The sequence below is a fragment of the Cyrtonyx montezumae genome, unplaced genomic scaffold (genome assembly GCF_038088225.1).
Source record: "Cyrtonyx montezumae isolate F1298 unplaced genomic scaffold, pur_monq_1.0 scaffold_2, whole genome shotgun sequence".
Taxonomy (NCBI): Eukaryota; Metazoa; Chordata; class Aves; order Galliformes; family Odontophoridae; genus Cyrtonyx; species Cyrtonyx montezumae.
This window is the reverse complement of record NW_027071936.1, coordinates 55,293,439-55,309,626: the sequence shown is the minus strand read 5'-3', so window position 1 is coordinate 55,309,626 and position 16,188 is coordinate 55,293,439. Positions and strand designations below refer to the sequence as shown.

Here is a 16,188-nt window from a genome sequence, read left to right as displayed (position 1 = left end):
TACCCACACTAAAAGTGTCCAAAAGCAGATGGCACATCAGAAAATGCCTCATTCCCATACAGCATTCCTTTGTCCAAAGGATACCAGAAACACTCTTTTTCCTTCTGTAAATTGGAAGTGATTAAATAACTATCATAATAAATATCTAACCTCAGATTAAATAACTATAACAGTACATATCCAACCTGATATCATAGGCTAATGGGTGAAACTAATCAAGTTCAAAAGGAAAGAAAGCATAACCACTTTCATCAGCAAAGAAACATCAACTATTTAGGACAACTGAAGTGTTTTTATGGCTCAGTGATTTCTTCACACCTTGGTTTCCTAATATCTGACTCTCTACTTATGGCAGCAATGCTTGGCATGCTAGAAGTTCATGCACTCGCTGAAAATAAAAATGATGACATTTCACAATTAACAATTTGAGTTCAGTCTAATTACTGGACATGAAGCAAGAATTAGAGAGCAAAATATTATCATCACCTGTGTTGCATATGTCAAACTTGAATAGACTTGTAGCTAAAATCTCTAAAGTTAAGCTTAGTCACACTGATATCAAAGGCAAAACAGCACAACTGACAGTGGAACCAGTTAGTCAGTTCTGAATGTACTGTTTATTTCCCTCTCGAAGCAGAATCCAAAATGTCTTAAAGCTTATTGCCAGAGAGCTATCAATAGGACAAAAATGTATTCCATGGAAATATCACAATCAAAATATTAAAATATCCATTATATTGTCAATTACTTCAAAAATAAGAGATGAAGAACATTAAAGCTATTTCTGGTGACTGCTCGTGTACAGAGATATGAAATAGAAATCAGTTGTTTTACTGAAATATAAGTAAATTTCAATTATGGAGAACTTAGTGACCACATAAAAGATGTTTTCCTGTCCATCTTATTCTCTAGTGACTGGCTTCACTGCCACGCTTTAAGTCTAGATATTTGAAGGAAGTTTGGGTGTTCGTTCCTTGCATTTGAAGCCAATAATGGAGCAAGCCAGGAGAACTGTGTACCGTGGGACTGTGACATTGGTATAGAACTTACTCTTTCATGAATAGTAATTACTCTAGCAAGTGTGTAAAGCAGACAGACCCAGTTACATAAGGCCGAATGCAAGTTTTATGAACTGCAGAAAAGCATGATTAGTACTGGGGAGAGGCAACATGTTTCACACTTTTATTGTAAAGAACATTAGAATCTCACAGAAACTGCCAGAACAGATGTTCATAAATTGGGCCCTTAATCTACAGCACTTTCCAGGTTTTAAGCTATATCCACTGGTCTGTACAACATATTCCTCTCTTTTTAATATAATTCTTCTGTTTAGTTTTTTTAATAAATAAGTTTATGACTTTAGTAGTGCTGCCAGCTGTTCAATTTTGATTTACTGTCAGAGTCTGCTTTAATATATAGTGGCTTTTGTGGCTTACCCATATAGATTACATTTTAAGCTTCAAGATATCACTATAAAGCAGCTGGAAAAAGTACTGGCTGTGCTCAGAAACCAGCATTATTGCTCCAGTGACCAGCCACTTAAAGATGCAACACCACCACCTTTTTGATATGCCATTCCCAAAATAAAGCTGCAGAAGAAGTTACTGTGCAAGCAGAAGACCTCTTAATGTACATTCCTTATAAAGCCAGCCAAAGAAAATTAATAATTAACAATTTGACTGTGTATTAGCTGGCAATGTAGAGATTTCTACAATGATCATTCTTTGTTATTTCATTACATTGTTTAATTGATCTGTGTAGCTTAAGACAACTTAAATGCTTTCACTTAAACAAACCCCTAAGTTCAAACATCACAAAATCCAGACATTGTCAGCTACACCTCCTGATAGGTACCAGTAGTGTTATAGTTATTGCAGTACAAAAGGAACAAAGCAAAGCACACAGTAAATAAGTTCTAGGATAACAGAGAAATTTTCTACATCCTGAACTCACACTGCATACTTTGCAATTCCTAACACAGTGTTTTCTAGAAAACATCTGTCTTCACAGCAGTGTGAGTAAATAGTGCTCATAAAGAACTGTGAATACTCAGAAACATTTTTAAGCTCACAGAATTGCAACATAACCAGACTGGGCTTTTTTTTTTTGCTCCCATTACCTGCAAACACAGAGTAGCATTATTTAAATAAAGTACCACAACAGTATTCCTAGGAATTGACTGATGGATCGAAATTTAAAACTCCTGCAACACTCTATAACTAAGAAAGTGCAGAATAAGAGAGACCTACTAGATTTTTATTCTTTTAAATGAAAACTGCTTTTCTGCTCAAAAAATAAAAAAATAAATAAGGAAAACCAAACCAACAGAAAACATAAACCAGCCTTTACATTGACAATTTTCTATGGGGACAGCAGAACGTAAAATTTTATAACTAATCTACTTAACAGTCTGACCAACAACTCCCACGTCCTGCTCTATTTGGATGCTGGTGGTACAGCAGTAGAGGTTGATCCATTATACGTTGCTCCCATGTGACAGATGGCAGCAGAGGGGTAGCCAGACAAAACAATGTCCAGCATAAAAGTGCATATGAAATAAAGGGATGGAACAGAATCCCTTCATTTGTTAAAAAATCTAAAAAAATTTTAAAAGCACCCACCAACATTCATCAATACTTGCTGAACGTTTGTGGAGACCAAGCAGTGGTGAGCACCCACTGAGGATGAGCAAGGCGGTGGGAGGTATGTTTCCAGCACTGGCAACAGTAGGTCACCCCCACTGATACAGATTTTTATGAGGGTGGCATGCAGGTTTCTTTCCATCACTGAACAAAATGCAGAGCTTATGGTGGTAACTACACTGAGTGTTTTCTAGCACAAAATTTGCTCCTTTTAAATAGTGGTGTTGTGCTCTTCACACCTGTTGTAGTTTCCATGGAAATAAACAGCAGGTATTACTTCCAGAGCAACCTGCATGTGTGAAAAATATTTCAAAATATGAATGAACCCTATCAGCACATACTAGTACAGTAAGTATTATTGCATAAGTAAACCTATTAGGCAATATTTAATGCAAAACAAAGACTACAAGGTATCTACTAAAAAAAAAAAAAAAGAGCAATACAAAGTGAAAACATCAGAGTAAACTTGGAGCAGCTCATGGGAAGTCACTAGAACTGCCCTATAATTGCACTATAATTGTTCACATCTACGTAAGCAACTACAATTTTTTACCTTAAGAAAATTACTTTACAGAAGAGCAACATAGCAAGAAGCTCCTTCTGCGTTATCTTAACTTTAAGACTGTGAGAACTTCAACTTATCTAAAGTATTTTCACAACACTGGTTCTGAACTGCATTTTTTCATACAGCAAACTGGTATTAATATTATTAATAATTATAACAATTATAATTAATAAATGAATATTATATTAATAAATTAGTAAATAAATATTGTAGGTAATTATAATTATAATTATCTATTATATCTATTAATTATCTTCTGTAATTAGCATTTCAAAGCCTACTTTGCTTTTTCTGACCAGCTCTGAACCGTTTACTGGTTATTTCCAATAAAATCCCCTTTTTATATATATGTATTTTGATAGAAAAAACCTTATGTTTCCCCTGTTGGTTTGGAAGAAATTTCTCTTCCACGTTTTCTGCTTGTATGGAGTAGTAAACATATTCAATTAGTACATACATTTCAGTTGAAGTTGCAGCATACAGAAACAGTACAAATATTACTATATTTTATTAGTCTGACTCTAAACCTGTGAGGCAGTTGAAAAAAGGTAAGTTTTAGCTGTTCTAAACAGAAAATAATGCCACAATAGCACTTGTCTCTTTTCCTTGCTTTGTCCAAAATCCTAGCACGAGTGCCCTACTCGAGTATTGGTTATCCTCTATCAGCAACTTCCTTTAATAATAATATATGAGAATAAATTTTCACAGTAGCTAATGGAGACATTCCTACAAATCAATGTGCTGCAGTGATACAGAAATAAAAGCTTATTTCACTGTAATGATGCTTCCAGACTTCCCTTAAGTCAGGTGGTTACTTGCAGTTAATGATCTGTGACATACCACACAAGTAGTCCTAAAAAGACTTATTATCCACTGCATGTGCAACAATATTTGCTTTATGGATGGCTAAATGAATGAAGACATTCAATGTAACTGTAAAAGTAAAATCAAAAGAAAACTTACAAGTAACATGTTTTCTTTGACTAAAAGAGCTGTGAACATTTTCCATTAATACTTAACCTTTTGCTGGAGCAGTGCAACCACATATAATGCTGGAATCCATAAAGCCCAAGAGCTGCTCAGGGTTAAAACTGATTAACTGCCCCCAATCAGAAGTTATAACTTTTAAAAATTTCAAAGAGCTTCGCTCTGTAAGTGAAATCAAATTGCACTTACATCACGTGGCAAAGGCAGAGATGGAATACTTGCAAAGAAAAGGAATTCTGTCCTGGCTTAAAAACAGGTTTGTTGGGCTTTTCTGTGTGGTTTTTGTGTTGTTCTGTTTGTTGGGTTTTTGTTTGTTTGTTTTCAGTCCAGTAAAACAGATACTGAATTGTTGTTCAAAACAGTGTGTTTTATGCTGCTGATTTCCGTTTACATAATAATAGAAAAGAATAACTAACTTAAAATAAGCTATAATCCAACAGCACAATATCTCCCATGACTCTCAGACTGTGCAGACATTCACACATTTTCTGTTTATAATTTTTTTCATTTACTAGACTCCGCTTTTGTCCACCATATGTCCACCATAGATTAACTATTCCCCTAGGTACAATTAAGGGCTTTCCATTTGTTGTAAGAAGACCTAAGTATGAAGGACGCAGCCAGAAAAAACATTTCCACCTAAACCAAAAACAGAAGCACATTCAGCCTGGACTATGGTTTATGCAGCATCTTTTTTATTAGATGTATGTCTACATCACTAAATAAACTGCAGACAAGATTCATGGAAACAGCAAGAAATCTCTCAGCATTTCACTTGTGTATTATTATAAAAATAGGATACGTATACTGTTCTAACCTCTATATTTAAACAGTTTATTTCTATTTCCATTTTCAATGACATCTTTAAAGATTTTCCTGAATTTAAGCATAACTGTGAGCGAATGAGAACATACTATTTACTGGTACTTCTATCACACTAGCATTTGAGTTCCAACCACACTAACAGCAACCTACCAGGTCTTTGAAACTGGTCTCAGTTCTTCATTGTTTTTTAGAACACAAAAATTACGTGAGCAAATTTAAAGTAAGTAAATTAATAAACAAAGCACCATACAATTAGAACGTTAAAAATGTTATTTCCAGCAAACAGTTTACACAATATCTAATCTGCCCTGGTTTTAAGTGAGTGCAAATTTGCTGAGCTTTGTACACCTGTTTCCAATAGCACTATGTCTAGCCATACAAATCTCAGATTTGGACAACTGGTATAACAGCAAAATACCTTTAGGGGTGAAACACACACATTATTCAGCCTCATCCTACACCACAGCAGAAAATTAAGCAAACTTCCCACTGGCCAATCCTATCTGCTGAGCATCAGGAAGTCATCTCAAAACAAGTGGGGTGGAAGATGATGACAACAATCATTATCTGTCTTTTAAGCAGCACAGTATAACAGATTTCTCCTTTTTACTCTCCTTTTTCTTTTTTTGTCTGTTTGCTTCCATCCCTAAAAAGCCACCATCAAAATCACATGCAGATGCTCCAGCAGCAACAATCTTGTTTCAGCCAGCTGGCTTAGCAGCTGCTGTGCTCACTGTGACTTCCCACCTAAGAGATGACTTCACAAAGGATTCTGAAAGAAGGGTACAATTAAAACATGGTCTGATTTATGACCAGATGCAACAGACACACTTATCACAACAGATCTGAGCCAGAATGCACTACATACATACATCCAGGTCCTTGTGACAAACCCCATCAGCTGCCTTCCCAGGCAATGGAATACATCTAAGTACTATAAAACAGCAATAAACTTTCTGCATGCACACACTCTCCTTCTCCTTTTTTTCTGTACAGTCTTCTGTGAGCTTAGTGACTTGCTAAGAACCACACCTGTGGCATATGTATCACAATTTACTACACTTGTCCTCATGGCAATGTAACAGCCAGCTCAACTGCTGTTATGCCAAGCATGGTTTATGATTAAAATCTCACAAGACAGATGCTTCCTCAGACGGCATAATTTTATCACTCAAATTCTTACAGGCTTCTGGATTGCTCCCATCCTTAAAGTAATATCTAATGCACTCAGAGACTGGGTTGGAAATAATATTATGGTGAAAAAAAAGATCATTCTCACCTGTGATTTCCCCATTCATTACAGTTTTAGATAAAAAATAATTTTATAAAAGCTGACAACTTCATAAAAAATAACTGACCGATAAAAAAAACCCAAATATACGACTGCAATTTTCTATTAATCTTACAAGTTTGTCAAGATAAACATTCTATACATATTTTCAAACAGGGTAGCATTATCCATTTATTCAAATGAGTTGGTAAATTGACTGAAGCACAGGACAAGGTTTTCATTTTAAGGGAGTTTCTACATATAAGTAGTTTACCCTCCAATCCCATGAGTATGTTTGGGACCTGCTGTCAGACATAGAGGAACTTCAGTTTAATCAGGTATAAGACTCTGAAGAACAAGGGTCTTTGCGTTTACTATTCAACACTTGTCTTAATTAAAGGTGAAGAACCTAACAAGTGCAAGCCCACAGAAAACAAGAACAAAAAGCAGCTGAGGGAGCTTGGGAGGAACACGAGAGTGAACGTGTAATCCTGAACTTTAATGTGCCAGAGATTCGTAAAGAGCATTGATGAAGTGCCTTGAGTACAAATGGAGAGATTAAGTGGCTGAGGCAGCCCAAACCCAGACTGAGTATGTCCTGCTACCAGCCAGATTCTCGTTAGTACAGAGTACTAAACACTCACAGTTATCAGGGCTGAAGGATGTTTCCTTCTGATAAAAAGATTTTACATTGTATGTAAATGCAAGTTAAAGGGTACGCTAAAACATAACCTTTAAACTTCACAATGTAACAGCATATCACTTCCTGTTCAAAGATATCACTCTGAGATCAATTAATCATGGCTAAGACGGACAAACAGTCAACATTCTTAATTAGTGTTGATGCATTCTCTTCTGTGCCCACATCTGTCATGAAGACTGTTTAAATATCTGAGTTATTAGTATTCATTGAGGAGTAGATCTGGTTAATATCTCTAGAGATAGAAATCATTCATCCATCCACTATACACTGGTACCTGATAATTCCTAGCCCCTATATAAGCTACAGATAACCTAAGACCATCTAGGTAACTATAAATCAAAGTGAGTGCAGCTCCCATGCAACCTGGGTTAATTTTTGTTTACAATATAACCACTGAAAATGTTGGTAGGACACTTGAGCAGTCTGCTCAGATTAGTGCAAAGGAAAATATATAAGGTAGTAGTCAAGGTAGACAGGAAAGAAACACATCCATCATACATAACACCATGAAACCTCTTCACTCATATTAATGACCAGAAGATCCATTGTGAATTATTGAACTTTAAATTAATACCAACTGCAAGCAAAGTTTTTAAGTGCAAAAAATACACTTTATTCACACAATAACCATAGATTAATTTATAGTATACAATATAAATCAAAGTATTTTACAGCAACATATCTTAAAACTTACTGCACTGAAGCTCAAAAGCATTTGTTAATCTTTACAATGGGTCTTAAACCTTTATTTCTGCTGCAGATTAAATGGGATATAGCAGCACAGAAATAAGAACAGCTTAAATACACTTTATGTCAAATAAAACAGAGTAATATTACAAAGAAAGTTACATTTAAGAATCTACAGCAACTGTAAATTTTAGGATTATGATCTTATGATTTATGATTCATACCAAAAAGAAATTTGACATGAAATTTTACAATTCTATTTATCATTTACAAAACAGATAAAATAGACTATTAGAGGACAGAGTATTAACTGCTAACCCAACATAACTGCAGAAAGCAGACCTAGGCACAATTCAATTTTCATAAGATCTGACTGAAATTAGTTTTCTACTTTCTCTGATAGAAACTGCTGTGAAAAAAAAAAAAAGGGAATGAGTGAAATATAAAAAAAATAAAAATAAAAAATAAAAATAAAAAAGCACCCAGGAAGAAGATGGTCACCTTAAAGTACTGCTTTCGCAAACGAAAACTGTATCTCTGAAGCTCATTTTCAGAATTGGGCAATGACAGTCCTTCATTTTAGCTAGTATGGAAGGAAAAAAAAAGGGCTAGGTAAGGAGGTTTGGAGATCTAGAATTCAGACCTCAATTCACATTACTCCATTATTTTAAAATAGGGTTCTGACGGATGACAGACAACTGCAGATTGATTAGAGCTCTGTATGGAAAAATTATCTAATGTTCCATAAGTAAATCTTAATTACTTACTATCACAACAGGATTTTCCAATCACTCTGAGGTTAATTATCATGTTTTCAATGGACACACAGTAGCTTACTGTATTCACTCTTTTCATCTAATGCAATGGGCAATATAATGGAAAAGTCAAAACAAGCACTGATTCATTAAATCACAAATGAACATTTTCTGTGGTATAATTCTGAAAAAATGCCAAACAAATTTAACAGAGTGACTACAAATTACTGTAACAAAACACTAATAGACCATGAAGGTTTATAGCCAGTTTAACAGCTAGGGCACCATTACACAGCATAAACTGCCATACCTGAAGTAACTTGCTTTCACCAAGATAATCCAAGGAAACTATTTCATCTAATAGAATTTATGTACAATTTTCTGTATGTCACTGGGAAGGAAAATTTTTTTTTCCACTGCTTTATTCCCCTTCCTTTTAAACTATAGTTATTTATGTAAGTATACATATAAAATATACATATTTTCCCCTGAAGCACTACAACAGAAATTCCAGGTGCACTCATCTCAAAATGGAAAAGCACTGCTTGAAATAAATATGCAAGTAAATCTCAACTGAGAGCTTAAGTGGGCTATGTATGCTCAGAAGAGCAGCACTAATTTAGGTCAGTCTCAAAAAGGATAGTTTCAGCTAAGCTTCCAGATTTTTCATCCAGTATCTAAATGCTGGCCCAACATTTCAAATACCATGCAGTTATTTTCAATCGTTCTTTGCAATTTAGTAAAACCTTCTATCAGAAAGAAACCTAAGTATTAAAAATAACTCATTCTTAAAACCTATAATTTGGTTACAATAGGGATAAGGGAAGTGCAACTGACATCAGTGATCTGGTCTTGTCCAAAGCATTTGACGCTGTCCTGCATAACTTACTTGTGCTCAAATTTGAGGGACATGAATTTGAGGAATGGACTACTCTGTAGTTCAGGAATTGAGTGGATAGGCAAACTCAACATGTTGCAGTAAACAGTTTGATATCCAGATGGAGACTGGTGATAAGAGATGCTTTCTGGAACACTATTTATCATCTTTGTTGGCAAAATGGATTGTGGGATTGAGTGCACCCTCAGCAGGTGTGTAGATGACACCAAGCTGTGTGGTGTAGTCAATACACTGGAGGGAAGGGACCCATCCAGAGAAACCTTACCTGTCTCCAGAGGTGGGCCTGGGTGAACCTTGCGAGTTTCAACAAGGCCAAGTGCTGGGTCCTGCACCCAGGTCAAGGCAATTCCAAGCACAAACACAGGTTAGGCAGAGAACGGACCGAGGGTGCTGGTTCGTCATTACAAACTCAACATGAGCCAGCAGCGAGATCTTCAATGCCAAAAGCCAACTATATCCTGGATTGCATCTAAGTCTGGAATCTTCAACATAAGAACAGCATGGACCTGATAAATCAAATCCAAAGGAAAGCTATAAAGATGAACAGAAAGCTACAACACCTCTCTCATCAAGGTGAGGGAGATGCAGTTGCTCAGCCTGGAGAAGGCTCCAGGGAAACCTTACTAAAGTCTTCCAATATCTACAGGGGGCCTACAAGAAAACTGAAGAAGGACTCTGTGTCCTACCCTGACAACGGTTTTATCTAAAGAGTGTGGATTTAGATATTTGGAATAAATTCCTTACTGAGAGTGGTGAGGTATTGAACAGGTTACATGGAGAAGATTCACGTGTACCATCCCTGGAAGTGTTCAAGGCCAGACTGAATTCAGCCACCTGATCTAGTGATCTGCTCATGGCATGGGTTGGTTAAACTTCCCTGGTTGCTTCATCCTTTTGTAATATGCAAGAATGCTTCTGTGTAAATACTTAGCCTGTTTCCATACCCATCCAGTGCCTGATTAAAGTAATATCTCACAGTCCATTAAAGTAATGAAGTGAAAATCCTCCTAGACATTCATTTCCCATTATCAAAGTCATGAAAGCAATATCTTTCTAAAAGTTTGAATTTTTATCACACTGAAATAAAATCAAAGCAAAAGAATGACTTCTGTAAAAAGTATCTCATGCGCAGCCTTTTGAATGAAACCAAGAAGCTCAGTGTGTACAACAACAAGAAGGATCTCCAGGATAACATGAAAGCAATAGTTTGCTTTCTTTATATACAACTTCTGATGGAAAGGGAAGTTGGTAGCAAGTACACTGTTCCTTCAGCTGCTGTTTTCTTAAAATGAAAACTTCTTCCCCAGTCTGCTTCCAGCACTTCACTTTGTTTCCTCCATTTTTTTTTTTTATGTTGCTCTTATCTTTATTAGAAAAATGGTGAGAGCCAGGATCAAGACCTCAGATATACTAATAAGGATGTTTCTAGATTTCTTAACTGGAAATGAAGGAATTAGGAATCTTAATTGAGGAACTAAGTAGGTGATGGCTGAATAAAGCAGTATACTTTGGTAGTCGGAAGAAGAACGCTATATCTTACTTACATTACCAAAAAGAAGACAAGTTAAAAATAATAATAATCCCAAAGAGCAATAGGAAATAAGTAACCTGCAGAATCAGAGATAACATGTAAAAAAAAAATCTAATAAATGACTCAAACATTGCATCCAGTGTGCTTACTTCAATTAATAGATACCAGTGCTTAATTTACCAGTCTCTTACTATACAGAATCATGAATTATACCTGTTATCAGATCCAGAAATGCTTCCCAGTTCTCCATTCTAGAAGCATGCCATGATTATATCCTGAAGCCCTATCAAATTCAAACATGGATGAGACATCTCTCTACTCCTGCATGCTACTCTCCAAGAAAAGAAAACACAGGCAGAGAGACTGCAACAAGTCCCTCAACTTAACTGCCCAGACCCTTGAGGTACACCCAAATACACCATCTGAACACAGTAAAGACAAGACAGAACTTAGTTTCAATTTACTAATGATATATGCCCTGTGACATTTCTTCACTAGAGAGCAATAACCAGAGTGTTCCAATTAATATTTAAATGGATAACTTACTTTTATTTATATGGATAACTTACTTTTATTTCCAACCAATGCCACAAGTGGCTGCATTTCTGATTCTTCAGTCACTTTTTTAACCACATTATACCAGTCTTCTAAATTTTCAAAGCTCTGGCAGTTGGTGATATCATACACCAAAAGAATACCCTGAAGAAAAAATAGATTTAAAACATTACAAGTTGTAGAAATATTTTTAATATGGTAAAGTCTCATTTATTATTATAATAAAATCGGTCATTTAAAATTAATCACATTTTATCTTCTAAGGAATTAAACAAGAGTCAATACAAGCCGATATAATAAATGTTATTTCAGTATTTCTCCTGCACTACAAGTGTTTCTACTTTTATAGCTCAGCTAGTGTCTTGAAAAAAGTGTCAATTCAGGAAGGTATACAATTAGTTATACTAGAAATATGCCAAAATGCACATGCATTATAAAAAACTTACTGCATCTCTGCTCTCCTTTTGTGAAGAAGGGCTTGCTCCCTTCCTTAACTTCTGTAGTAGACAAGCAAGATGCATTATTGGCAATCTTTTTTAGCTTTCAAAGAAATACTAAAAGAAGTCAAGAAGAGGAGGCTGTGAACCAGGCTGCAAGTAACAAATACTCAAAATAAGCATTGTTGAGTATCTTGTACACAAGGAATAATGTTAGAATTGGAATCTATTGTGCTTATAGAGTTCACATCTGGAAAAAATCCCTGCAACTGCACACTGTCCCTCACATTAAATATTCATTAATATCCTTAAAAAGAAGAAAAGGAGGAGGGAAAAAAACATCCATACAAAACTAGTTGGTTCAATGGTTCACTGTCAACAGAAAAGATTTTCCAAGCCCAGCTTTTCTGAGGTTTGTATGGGCTCAGGCCTTACTTAACTGTTTCATTAGTATTACCCAAGATTACAAAATACAGTGCAAGCATTAATTTCACAGACTACAACAAACTAGTAAAGATTGCAGTAGTATTTAAGTAAAATTTAGATTATAAAATGAGACAATCTAAAAATGAAAGGATGCAGTTCAATAAGTACCATGACAAGTTCAAAAGAAGCAATAATCAACAGCACAAGGATAGGAAACACCTGGCTTTCTAACAGGTTCTATGGAAAAGGATCAAGGAGTTACAGTAGATTGTGGTTAAATCTTATTTTGTAGCCACAAAAGCAATTATCACATTGGCATGAAACATTCCAGGTGAAGTACTGCACCCAGGCTTTGGACACAATGTAAGAAAACATTGTAGGGAACCTGCTTTGGCAGGGGGGTGGACTCGGTGATCTCTTGAGGTCCCTTCCAACCCCTATGATTCTATGAGAAGGGTAGGCTAGAAGATAAATGTAACAGCACCAAAAGTTTAGAAATCATTACATCAGAAAATTAAAAAAAAAAAAAAAAAAAAAAAAACCTTGAATGCTTTAATAAGACTGATGGATAACAGGCATGACAATGCTGGAGGCATTCAAGGTCAAAAGCAAAGTCCCACAGCTGGGGAGCAATAGATAATACAAACTGGGAACTGACTGGGGAGTTGAACTGAAAATGACTTTCAGGTAATGGTAAACAGCAAGCTAAATCAGAGCCAGCAATGATCCCTGGCAGCAAGAATGGCCAGCAGGATTCTGAGCTGCTTTAGCAGGAGCACAGCAACTTGAGCAAGAGATATGATCATAACCAGCACCTGCCAGATCACATGGATTTTTAAGCCCTACAAGACACCAATGTACTACAGTAATTTCAGCAGAGGTCCACCTGGACAACCAGAGGCTGGAGCAGTTGACCTGTGACGAAAACCTGAAGGAACCAGACTAGAACTAAAGCTCACCTGACTTTTGTCTCCTTCTCCATGAAATAAAAGTGCTGAAATGAAAGCATTTTCATTTCTTAACCATTCTCTTTTTGAGCCTTGTCAATACTTGTTATACTTGGCAAATACAACACCTCAGACTCAGAGAAAAACGCAGCACACCACCCAAGTCATAAAGAATACTTCCTGCCTAGATTTTTGCTACAAAAGCACTCTCTAAGCAGCTTAATATATTGTGAATAAGGACCAGACATAACTTCACAGCTGAAATTTCTTTTTTTTTTTAAACTGAAGATAGAAACTCCACAATTTCTTTCACAAAAATAATATATTTTCTACAAGCTTACGCTATCTACTCATTCTACACTTCTGTAAAACCTGCTATTTCCCTATTATGCATGAGAAATTGGGGTGGAAAATCAATATTGGCGATTTTTTTTTAATAACTCAAAAAGAAGTACGTTCCCTGCCATGAAAAAGGTTTGAAACATACAGACAACAGCATGCCATGAACAGTATGTTAATGATGATTCTCTCATCTGAAGCAGTGGAGCAAACAGACCCTGCCTGTATAATTGCAGTCTCATAATAGAGGCATCTGCTTATATTAGTGCAATACATATGAGCATATTGCAGAAATGATTTGCTGGTCTCTAGATAAGGCAGATCCTGCAATACTCTCACTTCTGTTAACAAAGCAATCCATATGGTAGTGCATGCCAGCAATTACAGCTAAGAGATGGGAACAGTTCTGAGACATTTACCACACATGCAGCACGAGTACTATTATGCAACAGAATAGCAATTATGGAAGTATTTTAACAATATTCAACCAGACAAAATATTCACACCAGACAATGAACACTTAAGTGATATCAAGTTCATGTCAGAATTCATCACAATAAAAGAAAGCAATAAAAAACAATAACTACAGAAATTGTTTTGCTCCTCAGGCTTATCTTCAGCCACCCTCCTTCTACAATACACTTCAATATGATTTATTTTTTCTTTTTTTTCATTAAACACTCATGAAATATTAGAGAAAATTTTTAATATCCTCCCTTGGAGTAGAACAATTTCAGCAGAGTAGTGATACCTCACAAATCTGCAAAAATACCATTTTCACAGGACAAAACAGCTTACAATGTAATTATAATTAACCACTGTTGTCTTCAGTGATACTGAGGATATGGTTACTTAGATACATGTGACTGAGTTGCCACAATATAATGAAATACAACTATTTATCAGCTCAGCTGTGGTAACTGACTATCTGACTTCTCTTAGCTTCTCTCAATTCTGAGATAAATGTGCCAGCTTTAATTGGTGCTGACAGAAAGTTGTTTCTTAGCTACTTTCATTTATAGAGATTAAAGACTTCTCTCCAGCTTGCAGAACTCTTCTGATTCAACAGCGAAATTCAAACTACTGTGACAGGAAACTGCATTGTTTTAGACCCAATGTGGGGGGAGGGGGTGAGGAAGGAAAAAGCAAGAAAAGCTAAGTGTTTTAAGACACTAAGTGAAAGTAGATGTTTATCATCAAATCTCGCATTCTAACTTTAAAAGATGACAAGGAGATGAGGGACCTCCATCAAAAATGGAACCATGACTTAACTATATGATCTATCCTGTAAAATTGATTTGGTTCTAATTAGAAAACTCTCAGTAACTTCTGAAAAAAGGACACATCGATCCTTTGCATACTCCCCCTGGTGTCCCGATCATGTTCCATCTGAGGTGAAGTAAATGTTTTCAGCTGGTGTAGATTCTCAAAACTTCCACCTACAGCTAGTCCATTATTTTTTAGGTAGGTCTACCACATATTAGAATTTCTGAGCAGAAAACCAAGAATTCAGCCACTTTTGACTTCTGAGTTTCTTCTTCCAGATGAGCAACAATGTTAATCGTGCTACAGCCATCTGCAAATAACTGTACAAAAGCACAATGCACACTGGAGGCGTGTCACATGCTATTTTACACACATACTTTAATACTTGGAATGATTCAGACTTGCAAAATACATACAGATGAACACAGTTTCTCAAGTACATCCAAACTATCTGCTTTATGCTTATGTATACTACTTGTATTTCAAAAAACAGGATATTGAAAGAGCCAGTTGCACCACAGAAGCTGACCAGGCACAATACGTCATAGGTACACACACTTCTATAGAAGCCTCTGCCAGAATTTCTCCCATATTTTAAAAGATTTCTTGTACTGAGGAATCCAGAACTGAATATGTAGCCATAAAAAAAAATGTCAGAGGACAGGATAATCACCTTGTTTGACTTGGTTTCCCCTGACCTCTCCCCTCAGCTCCTGCCCCTACACAAACTCCACTTCAAAAGACAATTCACAGAATAACTGAGGATGGAGGGGACACGTGGAGCTCATCCAGCTCAATACAACATCCACCTGTGCAGGACTGTATCCAGCTAACTTTTGAGCATCTCCACAGAGGGAGACTCCCATCATCTCTCTTGGGCAGCCTGTGACAGTTGTTGGTTAACCTCATAGGGAAAATAGTGTTCCTTGATGCTCAGATAGTACTGTCTCAGTTTGTGACCATTACCTATCAGTAGGCACCAATAAAAGGCATCTGGCTATGCCTTCTTACCCCGCTCACTTCAGATATTTATATACATTGGTAAGCCTTCTCCAGATTGAGAATTCCCAGATCTCTCAATTTTTCCTCATGTGAGGGATGCTCCAATCCACTGATCAGCCCAGTGGTTCTTCACTAGACACTCTTCAGTTGACTCCCAGCCTATGCTGCTGCACAAGGTTATTCTGTCACAGATGCAGGACTTTGCCTTCTCTGAACCATGTTTCTGCAGACCCATCCCTTCTATTCGTCATGGTCTCTCTCAGGACCAGCTCCCACCTTCGGCACATTGACCCTTCCTCCCCAGTTCTGCATCTTCTTCGAACTTAGAAACAATGTTTTGTTGAAACAGTATC

At 36.4% G+C, this 16,188-nt stretch overlaps 1 protein-coding gene across 2 annotated transcripts in view; it reads right to left on the bottom strand.

The window, feature by feature from the left end:
- RAB28 (RAB28, member RAS oncogene family) overlaps positions 1 to 16,188 on the bottom strand; it is a 55,238-nt gene that overhangs the window by 27,513 nt on the left and 11,537 nt on the right. For both annotated transcript variants that reach the window (XM_065735767.1, XM_065735768.1), the window contains exon 4: positions 11,433 to 11,562. In XM_065735767.1, coding sequence (XP_065591839.1) covers positions 11,433 to 11,562 — 130 coding nt within the window. The remainder of the gene's footprint in view (positions 1 to 11,432; positions 11,563 to 16,188) is intronic.